The sequence below is a fragment of the Balaenoptera borealis genome (assembly GCF_965194805.1).
Source record: "Balaenoptera borealis genome assembly, chromosome: 14".
Classification (NCBI taxonomy): Eukaryota; Metazoa; Chordata; class Mammalia; order Artiodactyla; family Balaenopteridae; genus Balaenoptera; species Balaenoptera borealis.
Window position 1 is genome coordinate 60,280,953 of NC_138875.1, and position 27,680 is coordinate 60,308,632.

General features: G+C 40.9%; 1 protein-coding gene across 7 annotated transcripts in view; it reads left to right on the plus strand.

Annotated features, from left to right (window-relative positions):
* PTPRM (protein tyrosine phosphatase receptor type M) overlaps nt 1-27,680 on the plus strand; it is a 742,498-nt gene that overhangs the window by 571,003 nt on the left and 143,815 nt on the right. For 5 of the 7 annotated variants that reach the window (XM_082353481.1, XM_082353486.1, XM_082353487.1 and 2 more), the window contains 3 exons: nt 19,554-19,705; nt 23,332-23,406; nt 23,635-23,661. In XM_082353481.1, the coding sequence (XP_082209607.1) occupies nt 19,554-19,705; nt 23,332-23,406; nt 23,635-23,661 (254 nt within the window). The remainder of the gene's footprint in view (nt 1-19,553; nt 19,706-23,331; nt 23,407-23,634; nt 23,662-27,680) is intronic. The other 2 variants (XM_082353483.1, XM_082353485.1) reach the window with 1 other exon arrangement.

A 27,680-nucleotide genomic window follows, 5' to 3' on the forward strand; every position in this document is an offset into this window, starting at 1 on the left:
TTTATTTCTCTCTTGAAATGTTTTATTTTTGCAGCTATTGTTTAAGCTTTAAAATGGTTTCAGGAACCCACAGCATCCCATTGAATTGATGAGATTACATGCATACCATTTGCTTGGCGCATTTAGAAATACGTTTTGAAAGACATCACTGTGCACCCTCCCCTAAGTTCATCTCTCACAGTCTGTGCCCACACGGAGAGCAGCAAGATTTGTGTTTTCCAGCTCATTAAACTGACAGCAGAAATTAGTTTCTGGTATTAAAAACTAAAAAGTTAAATTACAGCTACACGTGTCCTTTATGCAATGGGCTGTGTGGAAGACGTTTGATTTTAATGTTTGCTATAATGGAGAATTTAAATTACAATGTTTGTCAAATCTCTAATCTTTGTTACAGGGCGGAATATTAATTAGGCTTTTAACTACGAGAGGTAAATAAAACGGGCATCCACCACATGCCCAGGGGTAAATTGCAGATTACCCACAACGCGGCAGAACACACTAAATGTCAGTTTTGTCAAACAAATTTAGAGGAACAGTTAAACTATTAGCTTCCCGTTGTTCTCAGGCCTTTCTTGAAGCAGTGACTGTTTGGAGCCGCGGGGACACCATGCCGTCTGGAAGACGAAGGGGGTTAGATTGAATCAGCAAGATGAATGAGGAGACCCTGCACTCAATTAACTGATAACTGTCTATTAACTTCTGTAGATGGTTTCAAATAAACAGCCGATTAACCGATGCACTTTGGGGGAACTCGGGGAGCCAGGGCACAGGGGCCGTGAGATGCTCAACGGGAAGGAAATTTTCGGGCTCTCATTTTTCTCTGTCTTCCACTTTCATCGTTTTGTCAGAGTTTTCTGCGGGTTTAGAGGATAGGCCTTGAGCAGCGGCCCCACCCTTGTGTTTCTCTTGGTCTGTCTTGCCTGGAACCCTGGCGTAAGCCTCTCCAAAGAGTAAGCAGGGTCCAGGTCACTGCGAACCTATCCTGGGGAAAAGAGCTCTGACTCTTGAGTTCTTAGGATTCAGGAAGAGGAAGAGTCCCCATCAATGATCAAAGCCAGGGTTTCCTTCAGCAGCTGAGGGTGCGGAAGGGGTGCTGAGCAGGGAATCCTCACCTGATGGGCAGCCGTGCGCAGCCTCACAGGGTGCGTGAAGCCTGCCTTGCTTCCAGTGAAGGTGTCATTCCTCAGCTCGGTGTTTTGTTGTTGTTGTTTGATTGAAGAATAGTTGATTTACAATGTCATGTTAGTTTCAGGTGTACAGCACAGTGATTCAGTTATACATACATATATACATTCTTTTTCAGATTCTTTTCCCTTATAGATTATTATAGAATATTGAGTAGAGTTCCCTGTGCTCTACAGTGGGTCCTTGTTGCTTATCTATTTTATATCTCATCTTGTGCTGCATTGAGGAAGCATTACATGGTATGATGATTACATTACTCTTGAGAAGAGCTGCACATTTTGATATGAAATTGTTAAAGAAACAGTGTGACTTAAAGGGGAAGAAGGAGATCAGAGACAGGAGAGGGAGGGAAAAACAAGACCAAGAAAATGTGGAAACTGTGAGTGATGATTTCAGGAACTTTAAAGTATTTCTACTGGTTCTGAACTTACTTTCTTCAAGTATGCATATCAACTTCCTTTTTGGGGGCTGTAGACATTACGTAACACAAGCCATTTATCAGAATCCTTGTGTATAGCACAGATTGCCGTAAAATACTCCTGCTTTTCTTTACACACACATGCACACAAACATATACACAAAGGGATTTCATTTTTCTTATGCTAATTTGAAAAAGCTAAGCAATTTATACTCAATGCTCCCACTGGCCAGGTTGGGGCATCCCCCATGTGGAAATGTCCCATTGGGAGCAATTGTCATAAGAGAATTGGGAAAAAGCACAACACTCAGTGGATGGGTTCCCTAAATCCGTATTATTATTTTGAATTAGAAAAGCTATGGTCTCTCCTGAATAAGCCTCCTTTGAGGAAGAGCCAAGACTTTCTCTAGCTCTTGAGTGTCAGTTTTGATACCTGTGACTATAATTGCTGCTTTACTTTATAAAAAGAGTGTTTTCTTTGATCATCCCTTGAATTACCTATCTAAAGATCATTGATGTTTTTAATACCTAATTTTACTTTGGATTATATGTAAGCATTTATGTGCTGATGGGTGCTGCATGTCCTTTATAACCGTTAATGAGAACCATCAGAGTGAGGGCAGTTTACTTATCAAATACTGCATGAAACCCTCAGGAGCTAAGATCCCAATTACCAAAGTTATAGCAATCAGGTGGAATAATAATCAAGTGATTGCCCTTGAAAAATAGAGACATTTTGCTTAACCTGAACTTGAACTCTCTTTCTTCTGTGCCCCCCCCCACACCCAGAGGTACTGCTGGTTTAAGAGGGTGTTTATTTTGCAAGCTACAGTTAGAGGCATTCGTTATAGAAGAGTAGGGAAAGTAGACATGAAGAAAAGCATCATCCAAATGATAGTCCAGAGTCTATTCTCTCATTTGCCTGTGTACCCTGGTACCGTGTAGAGTCTGTATCAAACGCACTTTACTGCTGCTCTCGTTGCCTCTGTGGTGGTTTTACGTGCCCATCCTGGCAGCTTTGAGCTTCTCAGATAGGAGAGCTGACGTCTTCACCCATGTCCCCAGCTGCTAGCACACTGCTGGGCTCACAGTGCTTATGAACTGCTGAATGAATAAATACTAGAAAAAATAGAGTGAAAGACATCTTTTGTGGATTCTCAAATATCCAGGAACAGCAGCATTATTTGAAACAGCAGTCAGCTGTTAGAGAAGGGTTCTGTCTTATTTTCCCTCCTAACTATTGAGTCCTTACCAAGTGTCAGGAAGTGTACTTCACCTGTATTCTCACTTAATCCTCATAATCATCCTACAAAATATGTGATACACTCTCCCCATATGGGGAAACCCAGACTTAAGAAAGTGTCTGTGTCTTTCAAACAGAAAGCCAGAACTGGCAAAAATATGTGTATGGGGGAGGCGGGTATCTCCTTTGTTTGCCGCTATTTACTCAGTGAAATAAGAGGTGTTCACCTGACAGAGGAGAGGGGGAATCATGGAGGTATGAAAAGATGAGAGAAAATGGAAAATTCTTTTTCCTAAAATCTAATTCCTATTATATTATTTCCTGCTCAGTGTAGCTTTTCTTGTCTAAGTATTACCACCCACCTTCTCAACTTCACCTCCAAAGCCTTCCACGGAATAACTCCTGGCCTTCACTGTATGTAGGCAGCTCAAACCCTATGTGTTTTGCTAAAAGTTGGTTGACTTATTACGAACTCCAAGATGCATAGCCATATGATAGTAATTGTAAGAATTAATGATTGTATTTTGTTGGAATGAAATGTTAAGGGAGCTTCAATGCAGTGGCCTAGAGTTGCTGGGTAGAAATTCAGCCCATCTCTCCAGTACACATTTTAGCAAATAGTTTTCAACTCTCTCCATCTTAATATAAGTCTCAAATATTACAGAGACTTTTCACGTAATTGTTTTAGTTCTCTACGTCGTTAGCAGAATGAAACGCTGAGCATTCTCTCTGTGACTCAGGGAGCAGAACATTCCTTTGCACAGCCACCAAAGCAGCCCAAAGTCACAAGTTTGAAAAAAGAAATGTGCATGTGACTGAGGATGATTTGGGCTGTTTTTGCTGTTCCCCTCACCCCCAGGAGTCTTAACTCTTCACACTGCTCAAGCCAATACCCCACACAATATGAATTGTGATTTATGTCAGCTGCCATATAAGTTTGCTGTCATGCCATTTAATGGGGAGGTAGGTGTTTTATAAATTAAGCAAAGCCATGAATCTCTTCTGTGTATATAGCCTATGCAAGGGACGCTTTCAAATACCTCCTACACGTGTCCCTTCCCCCTTAACTCTTTGATGTGCGTCAAGAAACGCCATAGCAAGACACAGACAGGTCATTATGTTTGAATTAGTTGGGGGTGGGGAGGGGGATGACAGTATTTCTCTTTGCTTCAGAAATCGAAAGAAAATGCAGTACCTGCTGCATACATCTCCCCTGAAAGTTGCCGGCACTGTTCACAAGACAGCTCCCAGATAAGCCGAGGGCTTCTCTAATGATTAAACCCGATTTTTCTAAAATGCTAATTAGCTGGAGAAGGATAATTTGAAAGTCTGTCATACTTTGCAGGAAATGTCTTTCATGGCTGTGTTATTTGCTCCTACGAATCACGCAGCCATCACCTGAGTTGGCTCAGTTTCTCACTTTTTATTTAAATCATGTGACTCTTCAATCACAAGAAAAGGGGAAAGACCATTAATGAGGAAAAGGAGACTCCCCTTTTCAGGATGAAGTGCTCAATTAAAAGGAAGGCTATTTTTCTCTTTGCAGAAATCAGCTTCATTGTTACTTTTGAGCTCTGCATTTGGAACAGTCACTTCAGTGGCTTCGTATGGCAAGTGCATCTCAATTCACTTTTCTATGAATTTCCACTGAAACATGGAAAACCCCAGTTATCGCTATGAAAGTTCATTCTGACTCTGAGCTTGTCAAGCTAGAGGTCTTGGTCAGAATGTATTGGGAAAGATGAATTAAAGGGTTGGAGACCTGGCTATCGTTCTGGTCACCTAACCTTTCGTAGGTGCGTCTTCATTCATAACATGGACTCACGTGTTCCACCCACCCTCACTTGTTGAATAAGCCATTTATTCTGTGGAATCTCCTGCGTTCTGAATTTGGCTGACCTGTTCTTGGTGTGTCATCTAAGGTGCCTTTCATCATCTGTACTTACTGTGATATGGGTGAGAGAGGGAGGCTGAATCAGATTCAGGCTTCTTGTTTTGGTAGGAACTGCTTGTGGTCATGCTTTTACTTCCCATCACGCTGCATCGGGAAGCACGTAATGCTCAGATTGATTGGCGGGTGGCGGTTTCGCCAACCTGATCCATCCATTACAGAGTTCCACTTCAGCCTTTCACTTAATGGCTTTTTAAGCTACTGATGATGATTGCCTAGATCTATTATTTTATTAGGGGTTTCAAAATGGTGACATCTTAATTCCATCACTCCATCCATATTTATTAAGTGCCATCTCGGCTCAAATATTTGGTTATCCTGAAATACAGTTCCTGTAGGAAACTCGAGATAAATGTTTAATTCATTCCCTTTATTTTCTAGTTTCAGAATGAATTGGTGTCATAACAACTTTATACAGTAACCAGTAGTACCATTATGGACTCAGGGATTTTTACCTATTTAATATGTTTGAATGCTTTACAATAACTAGTGTTTGCATGTTGAGAGCATCTCCTCTTTGGCCAGAAGGAGCCCCTTCTGGTTGTCTCTTGTGTTCTTTCAACGTGACTCCAGAAATCTTTGGAGCTTCCCTGCTTTCTGGTCCAACAGGATGGTCTCAGCTAATCTTACTCATTGTCTGCCCCATGACTGGAATCAGCCATTTCTGCAAGAAATCTTGGAGGTTTTAGTAGGCAGTGGCACTTAGAGAATATATTCTGGCTTCAGGGGTGCTCATTGAACCTGCTTGCTTCTAGACCTACATCAGCTACTTTCACCACCATCTTGAACCCTCTTGTCTGCTTATCTTTTTGCCGTACCTGACAAGCCAGCATCTAATTCATCCCCTTTGCCACTAGGAAGAGAAAGAGCACCAGGTATAATAAAGTATAGGAGAATATCTTTGTAACTCAGGGTAGGGAATGCCCTAAAACCATCATGGACATAATCATAAACTTTTGTATACCAAAGGACACCATAAACAAAATTTTAAAACAAGCTATAGAAGAAAATATTCTTAATATTTATATGTCGAAGCACTAGTGGCCTAACTGTAAAAAAATATCTAGACATCAATAAGAAAAGACAAACCCAAATGTACAAATGGATATAAAATATACATAGGCAACTTACAGAATACCAGTGTATGGCTAAGTGACATTTGAAAATATATTCAGCCTCACACATAATCAGATATACGCAGATCTACACAATATGAGATGCCATTGTTTTACCCATCAGATTGGCAAACATTTTTAACTGATATCAAGTGTTGGTGAGTATGTGGGAAAACACAACTTGCTAAATATGATAATTTAGTACAACTTTGGTGTTACCTTTGAGATTTCATTTTAATTTTGAAAAAAAATTCCTCTGTCTCCCATCAACCCCCTCTGCCACATACACACATACATAATAAATAAATAGCATATAAAGGCGAGATTATTTGCTTTTCACATTTCTAATAGCAAGTAAGAACCTTTTGCTACCAGTGTACCAAAGTACTAAAATACATGTAGTTTGCTTTGCCTTTATCTGTAAAAAAGAGAAACTTACAAATTCAGAATCAGAGGTAAAATGTTTTAGGTGTGATTTTTGTATTTTTCCATGGGGAAAAGACTATTTTTGTCAATAAAGTGACCACAGTTTAGAATAAGTTAAGAAAACATAGACCTGGATTGGGAAGAGTGGTTGGTAGATAAATGGATTTTTAGAAAGGCCCAGTGACCAGTCAGATGACCATAGGGGTGCCTGTAAGTAATGAAATATTAAAGCTGGTGCTTCTGCAGCAATCTCTCTCAGTTGCTGTGTTCCACACAGGTTGCTAGAGCCCCAAAAGAAATGAGTTGTATTTGCCCCTGAATAAATTGACCAGCAGCCGTATTTTACACTTGGAATAGAACGATTTTGTGAAATTTTTTCATCCTGTATGTTTATGAGCTTCTTGGATACTTAGTTCTGCATATCCAAGGGGTCACCTGGATTTTATGATAATGTCCCTGGTTAATTCGGAAACAGAACACACAGTTTTCTTGTTTATTGGACTCTGATTTCCCTGCGTGTTGACACCAATGGCTTGCTCTGTTTTTCATAGACAGGCATTCCAATTTTTTAGTGAGCTTAGCAAACTTCGTCAAGGGGAAACTAGAGGTACTATTCCGATATGACACGCATTAAAAATTCCTCTCACTCGTGTTTATAGTCTGATGGAGGATCAACAGTGTACCAATTTAGTCTTGCGGCAGAGTGACATTTTTGAAACCATTAAATCTCAAGATAATGTGCACACACAGAATTCAGCCACATAAGCTGACTGTGAGCGGGGAGGCGCTAGCACTAATGTCGCTTTATTCCTATTTTGCTCTGTTGTGGATTTTACCCATTTCCTATTTTCTGTGCCATCGCTGGTTCTAGCCCCTGTGGATTCATATTGCCCTGATGCGAGAAATAAGACTAAACAAAATATTACTAAGATTGACAGATACTGCATCTATTATTTTTACTACTGGCTTTTTTTAATGTTTCAAAATCTTAGGCTGGTCTGGGAAATTACAGTAGGCGCTCATATGAGCTGTGAGTTACTCCCGAGTGGAAGATGTGTGTGTCAGGAGAGCAGAGTGTGTGTGTTCGTTGGTCCTTGCTGCAGCCTGTTTTTGGAGGAGGCCAGCTTAAAACATCACCAGACGGTTATAAAACAGGCGCTGTCACCCTCCGGGCCAGATAGAAAATGGGGGAGGGTATGGGGAAAAGCTGGGCTCTCAAGGAATTTCTCTTTGGTAGGAAAGGTAACCAGGGAGGTGGGGAAGATGTCCAAGCAGATAGGAAAGATGGGGGAGAGTGATAATTAAGTGCATTTCAGGACTGACCCAACAGCTTTTCCTCCAAGGCTGTTATAGGGATAATGTTAAGTTCAAGTTACCCAAAAAAAGAGTTGTGGGTTTTTTTTTTTTCAATTCCTCTTTTATCACTTGGAAAAATACATCTACATCCATGTTTTGTGTTTTCAAACTGGCAGGGTCCTTTTCATTCTTTCCACAAACTGAAAAGCTCTAGGATTGAGCCCTGAGAAGTGCATGTCAATTCCAAGTACTGACCCAGAGACCTTTAGCTTCATTAGCTGTGCGTCAAGAGTCATTGTCTCTCTGTCTGTCTCTCTCTGTCTCTCCCTCTCACAAATATGTTCATCCCATATTTTTATAATTAGGAAATAATATTATGATTAATCAGATAATCAGAATAAGAACAAATAGAAATATTTGTTGAATGCCTACCACAGGCCAGTACAGTTCTAGGACAGGGCATATACAGCAAACAAAAGAGGCAAAAGCCTTGCCCTCATGCAGCTGATGCTAACATTTGCCAAGAAACATAGTGAAATACCTGTGGGCTGAGAATAAACACAATGTTCCCCAACCATATCCGGATAATGTTTTCCAATCAGAGGTTCCTTTGAAACTCAAGGGTGAGGAAAAGTTTTATCAGTCGAACACTCTACGGTTCAAAAGCTTTAGGTACTTGGACTCCCTCCAGAAAATAACAGATTCTATTCTTAATTCTGTTAATTCCAAAAATAAAACATAGGATATTGGAATTATTTTGTTCCCACATGTTAATTTAACATATGAGTCCATGAAGTTTCTTGCAATAAATAACACGTTCCCAATCCCTTTATTTATTGTAATTTGTAATAATAACTGTCATCATCAGAGTCATACAAAAGATATACACATCATGATTTTGAAGTGATCCTGGATTGTAATACATGTAATTTCAACTTGTTTTCAAAGAAAGTCAACCTTTTCCAGATATTTCCTTTACAACTTCTAAGTTTGAGAAAGACTAATCTTTCATTAAATTTGTATAATATGACTCTGTTATTTGAGCCTCTTCAACATGAAATACTCGTGGTTATGGTATGTGTACATGGGTACAAAGAGAGATCCTGACAGCTACTAGCCTAAGAGGTCCACAGGGTTCTTCGCTTCTCTTGGCTGGTGTGTGTTCCTTGCAGACACCCTGACTGGTCAGTGGAGCATTCTAGGGCATCTTTGCCTCTAGGTAACCCAACATAAAGCTGTAGCCTTAAGTAATATGTTCATAAAATCGGCCCCCACTTCTCAGTTGCAGGGGAAGAAGACCAGTGTCGAAGGCCCCCTCCCAGTCTGCCTGAGGCAACTCCAGCCTATAAATTTATCTCATCACAGGGTCAAGAGGTAAACTCTGAAAAAGAGACCCAACCAAGATCAAAACCCTGACTTGTCTCAACGTGAATCTCTATTCTTTGTGATTAACACGCGCCATGTTCACTAGTCAGTGAGAAGCAGAAGGCAGCTGGGTGGGGAATGAGTGTGTCCATAGCGCTGTGTCTGCAAGACATAGATGCAGTGGTCTCTTAGGTGATGATACAGTGAGCAGCGAAGTTAGAAGAACACTCTTACGTTGGTCGTTGGCCACAAAGTCCCAGCTGGCAAAGAAAACTAGCCTTTATTTTCTGTGTCCAGATTTAAGCAACCAATAAAGTTTGCTTAGTGATGCTAATAACAGTCTCATGGAGATGGTTTTATCTCAACACAGGAAACGATGCCAGAGGTCTAGAGTTGTCTGGCCATATGGCCTTGGGAAACTTAACAACACTGTGCCTCAGTTTCCCTCTCTCTAGGATTGGGATAACAACAGTAATCTCCTCACTGGGCTGTTGTGAGAATGAAGAGTTAATGAATGTAATGTGCCTGGTTTATCTCAAGTCCTACATAAGTTTTTGTAATTATTATCCTCATTGTTTTTCTATTAACTGTTACAGTGCCAGTTCTTCTGCATTGAAAGTATTTAAAATGTCAGATCATTTTCTTTTCCTTTTCCTTAAAACTTTGCCTTTAAAAACAACATCATCTGGTAGTTCTCACAGATCCATCTTTATGGGGACAGCCCCCTATTCACTGAGGTTTATTCAGCCGTATCTTGGCAATTTGGTATAATGTATGCATTCTTTGACTCAACCAATATCCACTTCATCCCTACTGTGAGAAAAAATTAAATACTTCTTCTCCGTTCCAGCTTCTGCACCAGTCCTTAACTAAGTCAAAGCACACACTTAATTGTAGAAGCCAGGACCAGAAAGCCATTTGCCTTTTCCTTCTTATGTCTATATGCAATTTGCAAATCCTCGAGTTTTGCCTTCCCTGTAGAATTTTAAACGACAGACCATTTAAGAATGAAGATACCTTTTTTATGGCCAACCACTGATCTTCAGGTCAGTGTTACCAAGTCCTTTGTTGGTCATGATCTTTGTTGGCGTAACCCAACGTGGCAGGGTCTCTATTAGGGTTGGGAGTGGGGCCAGTCCAGCTCGTTGGGGAACTGTGTCCTATAACCCTGAGTTGCAGTAAACCAGGAGCTTGACTAGGGTCCAAATGGAGGTTGACCTTTGGATTCCTTCCCCTTGAATCTGCTTGATGCATATGGCAAACATGCCCTTCCACCCTGATCCTCTGACAACTGCCACTCAGTTGAGATTCAGGGAGGAAAAGAAGAGGAGGAGTTATTTCTGCTTTCCTCCCAACCGTGCTGCACTTGGGTCTCCTAACTGGTGGCCACTGTCCTGTGGCTCTTCCTCCCATAGGACACGATGCTGAAGACATTCTTCACCGTGTTTTCTTTACTGGCTCTAAGTCATGCCTGTCACATAGTTAATAACTTGCCAAGGAGTTTTCTTCCAATTCCCTTACCCTCGTTCCTTGTTTTTTATTTTTACGCCAGGAAAGAAATACAAAAGAAATGTTGGAATAGAATAAGCATGAAGGGCCATCCTTTTAATTTGAATTCATCCCACATTTCTTTCCTCCTCCTCTTTTGTTCTAGTTGGGAAATTTAGGGCTCTAACTATCTTTTTTTCTCCCTCTTAATTTTTTTTCCAGGCATTATTGCAGGGTTTTTTTTAATAGACTTTATTTTTTAGAGCAGTTTTAGGTTTACAGCAAAATCAAGCTAGAAGTACAGCAAGAGAACAGAGAGTTCCCGTATACACTCTGCCCCCCACACACAGCTTCCCCCTCTGTCAACATACTGGACCAGAATTGTACATTTGTTACAACTGATGACACGTCATTGTCACCTGAAGTACATAGTTTACGTTAGGGTCCACTCGGTGTCATATGTACCATAGTTTTTAACTGCTGAATAATGACACATACCCACCATTATAATATCATACTCCCCTAAAAATCCTCTGTGCTCTGCTTAGTCATTCCTCCTTCCCTGCCTGGAAAACCCTGATCTTCTGTTTTTAATTGAAGTATAGTTGATTTACAGTGTTGTGCTAATTTCTGCTGTACAGCAAAGTGGCTCAGTTATGCACATACATACATTCATTTTTTATCTTCTTTCCATTATGGTTTATCCCAGGCAAACACTGGTCTTTTTATCTTTTTATCTCCATAGTTTTGTCTTTTCCAGAATGTCATGCAGTTGGAATCATACAGCAGGGAGCCTCTGCAGATTGGCTTCTTCACTTGGTGATATGCATTTATGTTTCCCCCATGTCTTTTATAGCTCGATTGCTCATTTCTTTTCAGTGCTGGATAATATTTCATTGTCTGGATGGACCACAGTTCATTTATCCATTCATCTATTGAAGGACATCTTGGTCACTTCCAAGTTTTGGCAATTATGAATATAGCTTTTATAAACATCAGTGTGCCATTTTTATGCGGACAAAAGTTTTCAGCTCCTTTGGGTAAATACCAAGGAGCATGATTGCTGGATCATTGGGTTTCTATTCTTTTAAACTTATTAAGGTGTGTTTTATAGCCCAGAATGAGCTCTATCGTTGTGAATATTCTCTGTGAACTTGAATATGTGTTCCAGTATTGTCGGACGAAGTATTCTATAGACGTCAGTTATTGATATATCAGGTTGATGGATGATGCTGTTGAGTTCAGCTATGTCCTTACTCAGTATCTGCCTTATGAATCTGTCCATTTCTGGTCGAGGGGTGTTGAAGTCTCCAGTGATAGTAGTGGAATCATCTATTTCTTCTTGCAGTTCTATCCGGTTTTTTTTTTTTTTTTCACATAGTTTGATGCTCTGTTTTTGGGCACATACACATTAAGGATTGTTATGTCTTCTTGAGAGCTGACCCCTTTATCATTACCTAATGCCCTTCTTACCCCAGATAACTTTCCTTGCTTTGACATTTGCTTTGTCTGAAATTTAAAAAGCTACTCCTGCTTTCTTTTGATTACTGTTAGCAGGTTATAACTTTCTCCATCCCTTTACTTTTTTTTTTTTTTTTAAAGCAAACACTGTTTTCTTTCTTTTAATATTTATTTATTTTATTTATTTATTTGGTTGCACCGGGTCTTAGTTGCAGCACGTGTGCTCCTTAGTTGTGGCATGCGAACTCTTAGTTGTGGCATGAATGTGGGCTCTAGTTCCCTGACCAGGGATCAAACCTGGGTCCCCTGCATTGGGAGCTCGGAGCCTTAACCACTGCACCACCAGGGAAGTCCCTGCATCCCTTTACTTTTACTCTACATGTATCTTTATTTTTAAAGTGGTTTTCTTCTAACAACAGATTAGTCGGGTCTTGCCTAAAGTTAGCAATAAACATTTACAACCAAATCAAGTCCACTTGCAAATAACACTATACTGCATCACAGTTAGTGTAAGTACTTTAGAATAATGAAATATGCCTAATTCCTCCGCCGTGTCCCTTGATTCATTCTACCATTCACTTCACTCATACATAAACTATAACCATCAACAGTATTGTCGCTGTTATTATTTTGAACAAACTGTTACTTGTTAGATCAAATAAGAATAAGCAAAATAAAAGATTTTATTTCACTTTAATTTATTCCTTCTCTAATCCTCTTCTTTATGTAGATCTCCTTCTGACCTATGTCATTTTCCTTCTTTCTGAAGAACTTCTTTTAAGATTTCTTGCAAGGCAGGTCTACTGGCCACAAATTCCCTCTATTTCTTTTATTTATTTATTTTTTATTGAAGTATAGTTGATTTACAATATTGTGTTAATTTCTGCTGTACAGTAAACTGATTCAGTTATACATATATATACATTCTTTTTTTATATATTCTTTCCCATTATGGTTTATCACAGGATATTCTCAATTTTTGTCTGAGAAAGTTTATTTTTCCTTCAGTTTTGAAGGCTAATTTCACAGGGTACAGAATTCTAAGTTGGTGGTATTTTTCTCTCAACAGTTTGAATATTTCACTCCACTCTCTTTTTGCTTGCATGGTTTTTGAGAAGAAGTCAGGTATAATTCTTATCTTTGCTACTCTATAAGTAGGGTTTCTTTTTTCCCCTTGGGCTTGTTTCAGCATTTTTTCTTTATCTTTGACTTTCTGAAGTTTGAATACGCTAGGTGTAGAATTGCTGGTATTTATCCTTCTTGGCATTTTTTCAGCTTCTCAGGTCTTTGTTTTGATGTCTGACATTAACTGGGGGAAATTCTCAGTCACTGTTTCTTTGGATAATAGAAATAGTGACTTCTCTTTCTTCCTTTCTCCTTCTGGTTTCTCACTATACACATGTTACACCTTTTTTAGTTGTCCCAAAGTTTCAGGATATCCTGTTACCTTGTTTTACAGCCTTTTTTTCCCTTTGCTTTTCAGTTTTGGAAGTTTCTATTGTCATATACTCTGGCTCAGAGAAACATTCCTCAGCCATGTCCATTCTCCTACTGAGCCCATGAAAGGCATCCTTTGTTTTTGTTGCAGTTTTTTTTTTTTTTATCTCTAGCATTTCTTTCTGATTCTTAGAATTTTTCATCTCTCTGCTTTTGTTTTCCATCTGTTCTTGCATGTTGTCTACTTTTTCTATTAGAACCTTTAGCCTATGACTCATAGTTATTTTAAATTCCCAGTCTGATAATGCCAACATCCCTCCCATATGAGCCTTATTCCAATGCTTCCTCTGTCTCTAAACTGTGTTTTCTGCCTTTTAGTATGCATTGTAATTTTTTATTGATGTCCAGACTTGATGTACCAGGGAAAAAAGACTTCTGCAAATAGGTCTTTAGTAATGTGATAGTAAGGTGTTGGGGGAGAGGAGGTGACCTATGATTGGGTCTCAACCTGTTAGTGAACTTGTGCCCCTGAACCGTGACCTGCACAGGTGCTTCAGTGCCCCCACCTTGGGTGGACAGGATGGCTGGAGACAGCTGGATTTGGATATTTTCTTCCCCCAACAGGTTCCCCCTTCCTCAACCATCTAGTAAAATAGTATTCTTGAGGGCAAGCCCTTTTAAAAAGCACAGAATGCTCTGGGTGTATTTCAAAATGTCTACTTTCCCCCTCCTCCTGCTGGAAGCCCAGTTTTTTCATTCAGTCTTTACTTTGAGAATGAGGTAGGGTTCCTGGAGATAAAATTCAAAAAGGTGTGGGGTACCCCTAAGTCTGGACGCCCTTGGAGTTTTTAAGTCTCAGACTTGTCCACACTGACCCTCCAATAATTCAATTCTAGTTTAGGTTTTTCTACCCCAGTGATGGTTCTCACACAGATTTCTGCTCATGGATTTCTGCTCTGGTGAATTGTGATTCTCTGTATCCACCTGTTTGTCTCTGTAATTTGGGGGGCACTGGTTTGCCCTGTGTCCTCAGTTATCTGACAAGTTAGAAGGAGTTGTTGATTTTCCATCTCTTCAGCTTTTTACTTGTTGTTAGGACAGAGTGATGACCTCCAAGCTCCTTACATGCCTGACCATAAACCGAAAGTCCTCTCTCTAATTTTTTATGCTCCATTTTTAGGTGTTGGTAGGAACATTTTTAGTTGTTGTTGTTACTAAGGGTCTTCGAGATTCATGCAATCCAAATTTAGGGATTTGAGATTGAAATATCTCAGGCAAACCATTTGTTTAAAAATCAAAATGGAAAATAAATTTACTTGTGTCTTTAGATAAGATTGCAAAGAAAATTGCCTCCACTTCAGGAGTTTTCCTGCACAAAACACTATTTCATTAAGTTCACAATGTTTTTCTGACAGTTTTTAAAGTTTTCTTTAAAATATAAAATACAGATCTGAAACACAAAGTCCAAAAGAGAAATAGATAGTAGAAAAAGAGAAAGAGAATAAATTTCAATTTATCCACACTCATTCCCAGCTCTCAATTCTAAATCTAACCTTCCTCAACCATCTGTAATTATGGACTCGCATTTAGCTGTGCATGAGGACAAATCAAAAATCCCAAGCAATGACTCAAAACCTCCGTGACCAAGCAAGCTGCTTTTGATTAGGAGGTTGCAGAAAAACTGTCTTTTCTAATGCTTTGGTGTAACTATTGTTAATTCAATTAACAAGCATATTTAATACCACCTGCTTTGTGTAAAGCGTTGGCTAGGTGCTAGTAAATTAATCTATACAATAAGAAGTAAGAATAGCTCTTACCAGGTTACTAGGATTAAATGAGAGAACACTTGCAGAGCACTGCCATACAGTAGTTATGTATTATATGTCAGTTTCCACTCCCTTCCCTTCCAACACAATTACGTTTCTAAGTGCTGTATTAGTGGAGAGCAGAAGTGTCCACAAACGTGCTTTGTTTGGGCCACACAGTCTTTTAAATTTTTAATTTGAATTATTTGACAATACTTAGAATTCAGATAGTTCCTATAAAATCTGGATTTCTGGTTTCTCCTGCAATTTACAATGTCTGGGACCCTTATGGGGCATCCACCTTCTGGAGCTGAGAGGCTGTCTCCCCTTCCGTTTCTCCAGTGCCCACCACTCCTTATTGCCTTAGACCTGCTTCACTCCCTTGCAGTACCTGCCTGGTCCCCAGTGAGACATTTGTATCTGTGTTCAGAGGGTGAGGTTAATGCAGGAAGGCTTGCTGAAGACGTGGGAGCCATGTTTTGAAGGTTCACGGACACAGAGTATATGCTTAACGGACATGAGCTTAAAGCTGTGGGTCTCCAGCTGGACCTCTGCTGGATTTGAGCAGGTTCTCATGAGTCCTTAATGGGCTTCTTTTGTGCTTAAGGAAGATCAGCAGTGGAGTGTGTAGCGTGACATCACTGAAATTAGTTCACACACGGAGGATTAGAGAGGAGAAAGATCTTTCCAGTACAAGCTTGGCTTTTATTGGAGCACACATCCCCCCTCCACCACCACCTCCCACCAGCAGTAAGAAGCACTTTCACTGTCATTTCCTAACCTGTAAGGGTTAGAGAAACACAAGCAAGAGAAGACAAAGAGGGAAGTCTGGCGAACTTGACTACGTCTCTCTTCATAGGCAAAACAAAAGAAAATATTGAGGCAATTATCTGCATAACTCAGTCCAAAGCAAATTAAAGAAATTCCAGCAAAGGGGGGATGTTTTGCCTGAATGATGGCGCTAATTATCTCAGTCCTCCACTTTAGTGCTCCTGGGGAGACCTGGCTTAAGAATGCTTTTCCAGTGAGCTGGCAGACGTAGAAGTGGAGAGCAAATGTACTGTTGTAACTGCAGCTGTGGGTCTGGAGCCAGTGCTACCTCTATCCAGAACACCTGTGGAGAGCATCCAAGCCTAGACTCTGCCTCTTAGACTAGTGTGATTGGCTGGAAAAAAGGGGGGTCTGGAGAAGATGACCAGCATCTGCACACTGGCACCCAGAGGAGCCATGCCAGCTTCCTTTTCCAAAACCTTTACAACTTTTTTTTGTAAATGCATATTTTTTTAATTTTTATTGAAATATAGTTGACTTACAATGCTTTGTTAGTTTCAGGTGTACAGCAAAGCAATTCAGTTTTTTATATATATGTATTGTATATATATATATGAATATACATAAGAATATATATTCTTTTTCAGATTCTTGTCCCTTATAGGTTATTACAAGATATTGAGTATTGTTCCCTGTGCTGTACAGTAGGTCCTTGTTGGTTATCTATTTTACATATAGTAGTGTGTATCTGTTAATCCCAAACTCCTAATTTATCCCTCCCTCTCTTCCCCTTTGGTAACCATAAGTTTGTTTTCTGTGTATGTGAGTCTATTTCTGTTTTATAAATGAGTTCATTTGTTCATCATTTTTTTAGATCCCGCATATAAGTGATATCATATGATATTTGTCTTTCTCTGTCTGGCTTACTTCACTTAGTGTTACAGTCTTGAGGTCCATCCATGTTGCTGCAAATGGCATTATTTCATTCTTTTTTATGGCTGAGTAATATTCCATTGTATATATGTACGACATCTTTATCCATTCATCTGTCAGTGGACACTTAGGTTGCTTCCGTGTCTTGGCTATTGTGAATAGTGCTGCTATGAACATTGGGGTGCATGTATCTTTTTGAATTAGAGTTTTCTCCAGATGTATGCCCAGGAGTGGGATCGCTGGATCATATGGTAGCTCTGTTTTTAGTTTTTTAGGGAGCCTCCATACTGTTCTCCACAGTGGCTGCTCCAGTTTTATTATACATTCCCATCTTTACAACTTCAACACTGTCACAGAAGTTATAGATCATTTTCATTTTTCTGTTTAAAAATATCTTTTTTTTCCAACAACTTTTGGCAATAAAAAAGGGGCAACTTATTAATGAAACCCTTCTGCCTTCCAAGTATGAAATCAAAAGATTATTTTAACTACGGGCAAGAAAGCATTTGGATTATGTGGCATTTGGAAATGAAAATAAAGTTTATCCATATGGTCTAATGTTGTCAGTGTCTTACACTGCATTAGTAATCACCTAATATGGGGGTGATTTTGATTATGCAGCTCATTTTAAATTCTGCTGTGTCCTAGGTTAATCAGAGTCAAGATGATTTAGCTGCCATTTTCTTGTGTACATGCTAAGCGCTTAAGCAAAATTAGAATATTTAGAACATTATATTTTTAGTATTACGGTGCTCTTGTCTTCTTAAAGCTTCTTGCTTTATACCTTCTTCTTAAGCATCTCTAATTCTATTCTTGTCTGTCCTGGGTGCATCAAACAACCTCCGGTAGTAAGAGCTATAAAAATGTGTTTTATCTGTGTATTCGAATGTCAGTTTCCCTTAGGTTTTTATGGGTTTTGTCCAGGTCTCTGGAACTTAAGATTATGGGCTTCTGGCGGTTAATGAGCATGTTAGAAAGGCCGGGGTTAAACTCTGTCTCCAAAAGAACTGGAACTCTCTCTGCCTTCCAGGGCCTTTTTGCATCTCGTTCACCCAGGGAGGGAGCCTGAGGACTCACTCCTCTGCAGAACTTGGCAGGGAAGCCGACAACTTGACTTTTTTTGCCTTCTGCCCTGTTGACCAGCCTTGATGGGGAACTACTCTGGGTTCATTTGGGGTTCGGTCCAGTGTCACAGCCATCTGAGGTTCGGCAGATGCCCCAGAGGCCTCCGTCCGTGCAGGCTGCCTCATGGCCTCCTCCCTTCCCACACCCACTCCAGCGATGCTGTCTTCACACCTCGCCTGGGCTGTTCTTTGGTTCTTTCTGCAGGGCGCCCCTTAGATTCATTGCTTGGATTATTTCGGTTTTGTATGATGAACGTCTACTAGGGGGATCTACTCTTGGACCCTGAATATGGCATGTCAGGAATAATTTAGTGAAAAGTTAGTAACTGTAGAAGCCTATCAGTAAGTATATCATGACTGCGTTGTACTAGGGTCATTGGCCCTTTTACTTTAGCTCAAAGTAGGAGAAGTGTAAGGTAATGTTTAGGCTGTACATTCCTAACATGACTGAGGGTTTTTTTTTTTTAATTGAAGTATGGTTGATTTACAATGTTGTTAGTTTCAGATGTACATCCAAGTGATTCAGATATATATATATACTTTTTCAGATTCTTTTCCCATATAGGTTATTGCAAAATATTGGGTATATTTCCCTATGCTGTACAGTTTGTTGTTTATTTTACATATAGTAGTGTGTATATCTGAACTGTCTGAGTCTGTTTTGTAAGTTCATTGGTATTACTTCTTTCTTTATTTAATATATAGTAATATGTATATCATCTGAACTGTGTGTCTGTTTTGTAACTAAGTTCATTTGTATCATTTTTTTTTAGGCTCCACATATAAGTGATATTATAAGATAGTTGTCTTTCTCTATCTGACTTACTTCACTTAGTATGATAAACTCTAGGTCCATCCATGTTGCTGCAAATGGAATTATTTCATTCTTTTTTTTAATGGCCGAGTAGTATTCCATTGTATATATGTATCACATTTTCTTTATCCATTCCTCTGTCGACGGACACTTAGGTTGCTTCCATTTCTTGGCTATTCTAAACAGTGCTGCTATGAACACTGGGGTACATGTATCTTTTTGAATTATGATTTTCTCTGGATATCTGCCCAGGAGTGGGTTTGCTGGATCATATGGTAGCTCTATTTTTAGTTTTTTAAGGAACCTCCATATTGTTCTCCATAGTGGCTGCATCAACCTACATTCCCACCAGTGGTATAGGAGGGTTCCCTTTTCTCCACACCCCCTCCAGCATTTACTGTTTGTAGACTTTTTGATGATGGCCATTCCGACCGGTTTGAGGTGATACCTCGTTGTAGTTTTGATTTGCATTTCTCTACTAATTAGCGATGTTGAGCATCTCTTCATGTGCCTTTTGGCCTGAGGGGGTTTTTCTGAGGACAGGCAGGAGATGGGTCTCCTCTGCATGTCTGCAGCTGGCAGAGGACCTGCCATCTAGAAGGCATCATGAGACACTGTTATGGATGAAAACCATTAACTCCATGCAAGTGATTCCCGGGCGTTGGTCAGTGTACCTTTTCCATCCTCACGCGTGTCTGCATAATGAACTCTCTGTCCCAAGGAAACTGGCCAAGAAGCGGAAGGAGACGATGAGCAGCACGCGGCAGGAGATGACGGTGATGGTGAGCTCCATGGACAAGAGCTACGCAGAGCAGGGCACCAGCTGCGACGAGGCCTTCTCCTTCATGGACACGCACAACCTCAACGGGAGATGTGAGTGCTGCGCGCCGCCTGCCTTCGGGGCGGCTCTTGGGTTTCCGGGATTCCACGTGGTGCCGGGGGTTAGGAAACAAAACCCCCCAGAGAATTCTCGGGCCCTGTTGGTTTCTCCAGTCCCTTCAGATGATCCTGGACACGTCCCCACGTGCCACGGTTGCTTAGGAACGGTGATGTGGGAGGGGTGACGGGACCAGAGCAGACAGCACGGGCAGCCACGGCCACGTTTCTGTAAAGACCCGAGAGCAGTGACACGGAGGCTTCCCTCCTCACCCAGAGGAAGGCACCTGCTTCTCACCATCCCCGTTGTTATGCAGCTCCTGTCTGTAAGCGAGGCAGGTGTGCAATCACACGGGGGAAGCCCGTTATAAAACAGCTCACTAAATGGCAGTAACAAGCTAATTGTTTATTTGTTTAGCTGACAAGTTCTGCCTTTATTACAGGGCTGTTAGTGGCAATTAATAAGCTAAATTGTATTTCCACTTCAGAAGGCTTATGTTTCACACCAGGTGGGTAAACGGAGCTCAGCTAACACCTTCCATGCTGCCACCTGCCATCCAGGTACAAGGCGTTATTTTAGGAAGCCAACAATTACATGGATTGTATGAATACGAAAAGTGCAGTTGCCGTGTCCCTGGTGATCTTCTCGGGGACCAAAAGTAAATCCTGTGGCCTGTGCCTAATGATGTGGTTCGCAGCCCTGACAGGTTCAAGGTCAGAGGTTTCTTTAACGTGTGAAATCCATGCCCAAAGGCTGCTGCCGACCCTGGCTGTGCAACCAGGATGCTGGACGGCTTGCGGATGGATAAAGGACAGCTGTCACCAATAGTAATAAAGTAAAGGCTGGGGATTGGGAGAATCACAGAGACACGGTCTCTGGTGCGAGAGGGCTGATCCCAGTGCGGACGGTGTGCGCCCCTGTCCTGACCACCCACCTGGGCTGTTGGGATCCGCATCTCCCCCGGCCCTCCACCCTCTGTGATCACGCCTGCTGTGGTCCGCACCCTTCTCCCACACCTGCCTTTCCCCTACATTCAGCAAGGCTTCGTGGAAAGGCGTGTTCCTTTCTGTTCACAGTGACTACCATTGTCCCCCTTAGCCCAGATAGAGGCCCTGCGTTTATTTATCCACGTGCAGCCGCGGCCCGCTGCTGCGGGACTTCAGCAGACATGGCTCTCACCCCGGTGGGCAGGACTCACTCCTCAACCATGGTCACTGTCCTTTGCTCTTTCATGTCATTTTCAGTGTAGGTGGCAGAATCTGCGGTACTTCAGTTTACCACAAATTCCATCCCTTTTTTTCGTACAATTTTCTCTGCTTTTTTGTAGCAAATATATTTTCCATTTAAAGATATGTAATGCGTTTAACTGTCAAAATAAAGCAACTTAGGATGCATTTGTGGCGGGGGGGGGGGGGGCGGTGAGTCCTTCCCACCACAGACAAGATGAGAATTTTTGTCAGAGCAGTTATTTCTTGACCAACAGTGTGGAAGGGACCACGCGGATACATGCTCGCTCTTTCCATGATAACCCATTACTGTTCCAAATCTTCTATTTCATGGTGAAATTCCTCACGAATAAATTTACTTGGAATTGCCTGCCCAAAGAACAGAAACCTACACTGGTAGTTTCCAGGCTTTTGAAGTTTGAGCAACAGGAGGTATTTGCCTCTGGACAGGATATTTAATTTGGCATTGACTTTTTAAAAAATGAATGTATCTGTGGAAATCCAAAACTGCCCATGTCGAGGGGGCTGCTGCAGCAGTGGGGACACAGCTTCTGGGGCTCACCCGCCAGGAGGCGTTATTTGATGCTTCCATCCGTAAAGCCAATGGAGGAAGCATGGCACGAGGCGTTCCACTGACCTCCCGCTCTCTGAACAATGGGTAGGTCTCATCCAGTGCCATCCACGGGCAGTGACCCTAATGGTAAACTTTGTCATCGTCATACTCTCTAAATGCCTTTAAATTAAAAGAGCAGTTACTGGGGAAGGAAGTTTTCATGAAAAGTGTTCATTAGACCACTAGGCTTCTAGCCCAGACCTACTCCAAGCCTGGATATGTTTGAGATCTTTTAGGATTGGGAAGCAAGTAGTTTTTAGGAATGAGACGGTGAGAAAACCGAGGTTGGAGAATTTAAAAATAAGCCCGAGCACATTTATAAGAATGAGGAATAATCCGTCCACCAAAGCAAATGGGAGTCGTACCTAAAAGGGGGGAAAGTAGTTATGCATAGTGGGTATGGGTTTAATTCTTATACAAACAAAGGGTTTAAAATATGTTTTTAAAGGTGAAAATAAACATAGTTATTTTGTATCTGCTTTGCATATTTTTACAAAACAAATAAAAATGTCAGCAGGTAATAGGCATTCTGCTCCCTGACCATGGCATGTTTTATAGGTACTCGGGTTTTTGTCCTTGTTTTTATCAATTGCTCTCTTTTTTCCTGGCAGCTTATCATAAGCATGCATTATAAATGTGATACTTCTCTATTTTAGAAAAATATAACTGACAGGCAGCCTGGGTTCTGTCTGGTTCTGTCATTTGCTAATTCTATACTTGAAAAATATAAACACAAGTAAAATCATTGTCTGAAGGGAACTGCTCCAAGAGAGTGATAATATATTAACACGTCATCAGGATAAAGATGACGTGCAATAACCACAGGGATTTGGTAGAGCCTCCCATAAAACAGCCATGTAGGTGGGTATTAGTGTCCTGACCAGGAACTCAGCATGAAATAAACCGTATAACCACATCAGAGGAATTAAAATTTAGACTTAGATCTAACCAGCTTGAGCACTTGAGCACATTCAAATAGTTTATCCTTACACTTTAATGAAATTAAAGTGTTTTTAAAGCACTAATCAATTAAGATGTTGAAGAGAGTTAAACTACTTTAAAAATAGGAAATATCCACTTTCAACGGAATCAGATAAATTGGATGGGATTGACTCTACCTCTTAATAACAGGGGGAAGAGAAGGTGTTATAGTTAAATCTTGAGTGTTTCAGAGGAAGATTTCAAAGAAAAATAAGCATGTTTACGAGGATTTAAAGGCCTAATAAGACAACATGTAGGCATGCAGCTTTCACGTTAAATATAGTACACATGGAGCGTCATCTTTATTTTTCATAAAACAGATCATCGCATCGTGAAAAGCTCCCTGAATATCCAAAATAGGAGCAAGGTGAGGATTTAGCGAACTGCAAAAACACTGACATTCGGAATATTCTCCAAAAGCCATGTGTAGACACACTCTCATACTTAGTTGTAAAAATCAGTTCAGTGTAATAGTAAAATTCTGCAAGCAAAGGCTAGAAGTCAAAAGGGAAATTAATGAATTTCTTAATCCAAAATGGCGGCTGTGGTTGTGGGTTTTTTTCCTTCATTTGTGGGATCAGAAAATCTTTTCAGTGAAAGGGGGCATGTCCTCTAAAGTACAAGTAACTCCCCGCAGAGTCAGTGGAGACTGATAGTATTTACCACATAGACTCGGGTAAACCTCTGTTGTTTCTTTGGTCAACAGTCTACCCAGTGTGGTTTCCCCATGAGTGACCTCAGGGCCATATTTTCTGGTGTTGCTTCTCTACCCCCGCTGACATGCCTTTTCTCTTATTTACAGCTGTGTCTTCCCCATCGTCCTTTACCATGAAAACGAACACCCTGAGCACATCAGTGCCTAATTCCTATTACCCAGGTAACAAAGCTTTCCGTTGTTTCATCTCTTCATAAACCCTGAGCAGTCAGAATCACCCAGGGCTCACTTTGCTGCCCAGGATGCTTTAGGAGCTTAGCGTGTTTGAAGTGTTGTAACCCGATGCTTTCTATGGCTTTCTGCGGGAAAACTGGGGGGCCTTTCATCAGTCATTTACTGTTCTTTCTCTTTTTACTTTCTCTGCATTGACCTGCTTATGATGTATGACAGACCCATTTGTGCCAACTGCAATTTTAGGTGAGAACATTTCCCTTTATCACAGTTTATTACAGGAGTAATTTCTAAAGTCAGTGGCCACTCTGTAGGAGACGGCAGTTTGATGCAAGGATCGTAACCCGGACACGGGGGTGGTGGATGGCCTGGAGGGGTTGGAGGGTGGGCATAGATAATAAAAAGACTTTCTCTAAACAGTCTCCATTGATAAGAAGGGTTTGCCGTGTGTGTATTGGGAATGATACCAGAAGGTTCCAATGAACGATCCCGGCTCCAGCGCTCTCCCTGTCCAGGTTCAGAATTAAAAGTCAGCTTTGATCCCAAGGAAAAACACAGTTTGTCGTCACTCAGCTGTGTACTTGCAAGACCTAAAGTCTGTCCAAAGTGGTGACAGTCATAAACGTGAAAATAGCTTCTTATTATTTTCACTTACTGCTAAGCACTGAAAACAGCAGTTTCAAAAATAGCACTTTTCTAATTATGCCAAATGTTACGCAGAAAAATCATCACAGTAAAGATTTGGCCCCCTCCCCCTCCTCGGAGCTACCCAGGGCACCCCCGGCATTTCAGATGCCCTGTCACACAGTGGAATTTCAAAGGAGCCGATGTTCTCAACAGCGAAACGACAAGCTGACACTTTATAATCACATGGTTCATTATGTGTCGGATGTCACCGGAAATGAAATAAAATGTTAGCCCCCATGGGGCAGAATGCAATGAAAGTAGGAAATATTCCCAGCGGGAGTTAAAGAAAAAAATCCCATTTGTCCAAATATAAGAAGGGTGAGGAGAAATGGCATTACCTGGCCGTGATAGAACCAAACAAGCATGAGCTGCTGTTGCCTTTGAGACCGTAGCCCGAGCGTACCCGGCTATGTTCTCTCTCTATCAGTACTACTAACCTTACAGAAAAGGAGCACAACACAAACGACTTCAAGGTGTGTAACCATCCGTCGCAGCCAGAGCTCCATCCTCAGCTGTGCCAGTCCTGCTTCCTAACTCTCTTTACAAGGGTTTATATCTTGGCAACATAATTTTTCCCCCTGTGCTTCTCTTTTCTCTTAAGTTGTTATGACTTTCATGTAGAGGGTGGGGTTTTTTTCCCACCTTATGGTGTTTTCTGGGCTTGATTAAGCAAGTTTGTTGCTTGAGGAAAAAATGAACTCAGACAGAAGTTGAAGAATGGACCTAAAGCAGACTTTTTGAATTTGCATCATTTTGAGGACTAATAAACAAACCCCACTAAAGCTGCCACCTTTTAATCCTGACTTTAAGGGAAAGAAAGCTGCATTTTTATCCTTTTCAAAAGTGAGGGGCACAGGCTAATCTTAGGTGCCCGAACAATGCAATCTAAATGCAGATGACATTTGCAGAATCTCTTGATAGGCGAAGATTTGCGGTTTCTTTGTGTGCCTGGCATTCATTCGGCAATTCCTCTAGTAAATGTTCTGACCTTGGGGGAGCTATGAGTGGGGAGGGCTGAGATGTGCATTGTCAGAGGGAAGAAAATGTTCTGATTTCACAGCAGGATTTAGATAAGCTTATTAAACAAATACCATCTTTTAAAGTTGGGGCTTTGTTATTACGAACACTAATGACATCTTTTAAAGTTGGTTAGGCTTCTCTACAGAGAGAGAGTCACTTGAACAGACAATTCAAATAGCAAAAATGATGCACATTGTGAAAAATAAGTCAGCCAGATCAACAAATAACTGTTACCGTGTTGAGCTGGTACCAACATGCCAATGTGACAAATGGCGGTGCTTGGGGACTGTCCCTTCCATGTCACTCGGTGCGAAGGTGAATCCATATTTTACATAGGTTATCACTTGAAACCATGCAATGAAGATATGCTGTACATCTACCCTGGCACTTTTTGGGAATAGTGCTATTTTAATTTACACTAAGACAGGAAGATGTGTTTTGTTGTGACTAACAGCTTAGCACAATTAAATCCTCTAGTGCCTTTTATTCTCACAGGCTAAGGTGCCCAGCCCTAATGTATAAAGCTTTAGCGTGCCTTTATATCATTTTCTTGCAAAAAAAAAATAGATAGATGGATAGATGGATAGCTAGGTAGGACCATCGCCTACCTCAAAAACAGCATCCATTTCAATTCAAGATTTTTCAGCTGGTTCATTGAAAATTCGAGATCGTTTGTTAAAGAATGTAGGTAGAATGAATTCTCAGTTCTTAGAAAACCATCGGAACTTTTAGTGAGAAACTTTATTTCTGATTTCCTCTTAGCCATAATTTTTCATTAAAAATTGCGGGGGGGTAATTTTTAACAAATATAGGAAGTTAGTGACAAATGATGTATTTTATCAGTAATCATTCTTTTTGAAGAAGTCAGAGGAAACTGATGAATCACTAATTTTGGTGGAATCAAGATTTTCTGCTAGGTTAGGTGACACAATTTCAGAACAGATATCACACCAGAAACCTTCAGTTCCCTCGTCAGCAGCTATGTTCTCGGTAATAGTGTTCTTTTCTTAGATGATCTGGTAGTGTTTAAATGCTTTAAGACGTGTCCACATAATAGTGAGGTCAAGATGTCATAGTGCAGTGGGGGTGATACATACAGTGGGGACAGTGGTGGCCGCTCTGTTGACTTAAAACTTCCAAGAATGCCTCGCCCTGGGATCAGAGCACTGTGAGGTTGCCAGTGGATCCACATGGAAGACCCACATGATTCATTTGGGGAAGTTTAGAAGGTCAGTTCACAGTGGAGGGCATTTAATTACGTTCATCCCAAAAGGTGCAAAACTGAGAGAACGAGAGGCACAGTGGGGAAACTAATTAATGTTCCATGTATTTGAGTATGAAGAGCAGAACTTCCTGCTGGAGCAGCTGAAAGCTCCAGGGCTTCAGGGCTTCAGGAGGGAGCCTCCCCCACATTGTGAGCTTGGCAGTTGCCTACAAGCAAATCCGATGTGAAAATGTCCCGGTTTATTTGCAACTGTTCTAATAGATGGGAACATATGAATTTCTAAATTTCAAAGCAAATCCAAATGAAAAAGAAATCATAAAATCAACTTACCACCTTTTTTATTTTGTCTTTGTGTCTTTAGCCACCTTGTAGTGATCCAGGTACCATTTCAGCAGCAGCACGTAGCTACACACCTGTGTGCCACCCTTCATACCATGCATCCCAGGTGCTTTGCAATGCAGATAGAAGTGAGGTTTCAAAGCCAGGCCCAGCTCACCAAGCGCCCTTGAACTAAATTTCCTTTGGAGCTGAACTTCTCAGTTTAAACAAACAAACAAAAACCCATAGCTGAATTCCCTATTGATAAACAATCTGGTCATTTTTTTAGTTGAACTTATCTTTTCTTACATGTTTTCACTCTTTATGCCTGAAATCAATTTTGATTTAATGTTCTCATTTTAAGTGACTTTCTCATTATATTTTGATGAGACAGACCCTCAGTTGTAAAACGGCTGAGGGGATTCAGCATTATAATGAGTTTACCTGTAGAATGTGGAACTCTTAACCTAATAGCACCTTCCTGCATAAGACATTTTTTAATAGCTACAATTTCTGCAGTTCATTGATCTAATTTACTAGGAGTCTTCCATTAAAATATAGCCTCGGGCTTCCCTGGTGGCGCAGTGGTTGAGAATCTGCCTGCCAATGCAGGGGACACGGGTTCGAGCCCTGGTCTGGGAAGATCCCACATGCCGCGGAGCGACTGGGCCCGTGAGCCACAATTACTGAGCTTGCGCGTCTGGAGCCTGTGCTCCGCAATAACAGAGGCCGCGAGAGTGAGAGGCCCGCGCACTGCGATGAAGAGTGGCCCCCGCTTGCCACAACTAGAGAAAGCCCTCGCACAGAAACGAAGACCCAACACAGCCATTAAAAAATAAATAAATAAATAAAATAAAATAAAATAAAATATAGCCTCTTTAGGCTTATTTGACCAAATTCTGACATTAATTTTGTAATACAATTTGGTTGACTTGTTCAAGAAATTTAAGTGAGAAAATGTATGGAGTACAACTAAGACTTATTTAGTCATTGCTTGGTTCATGGGGGATGAAAA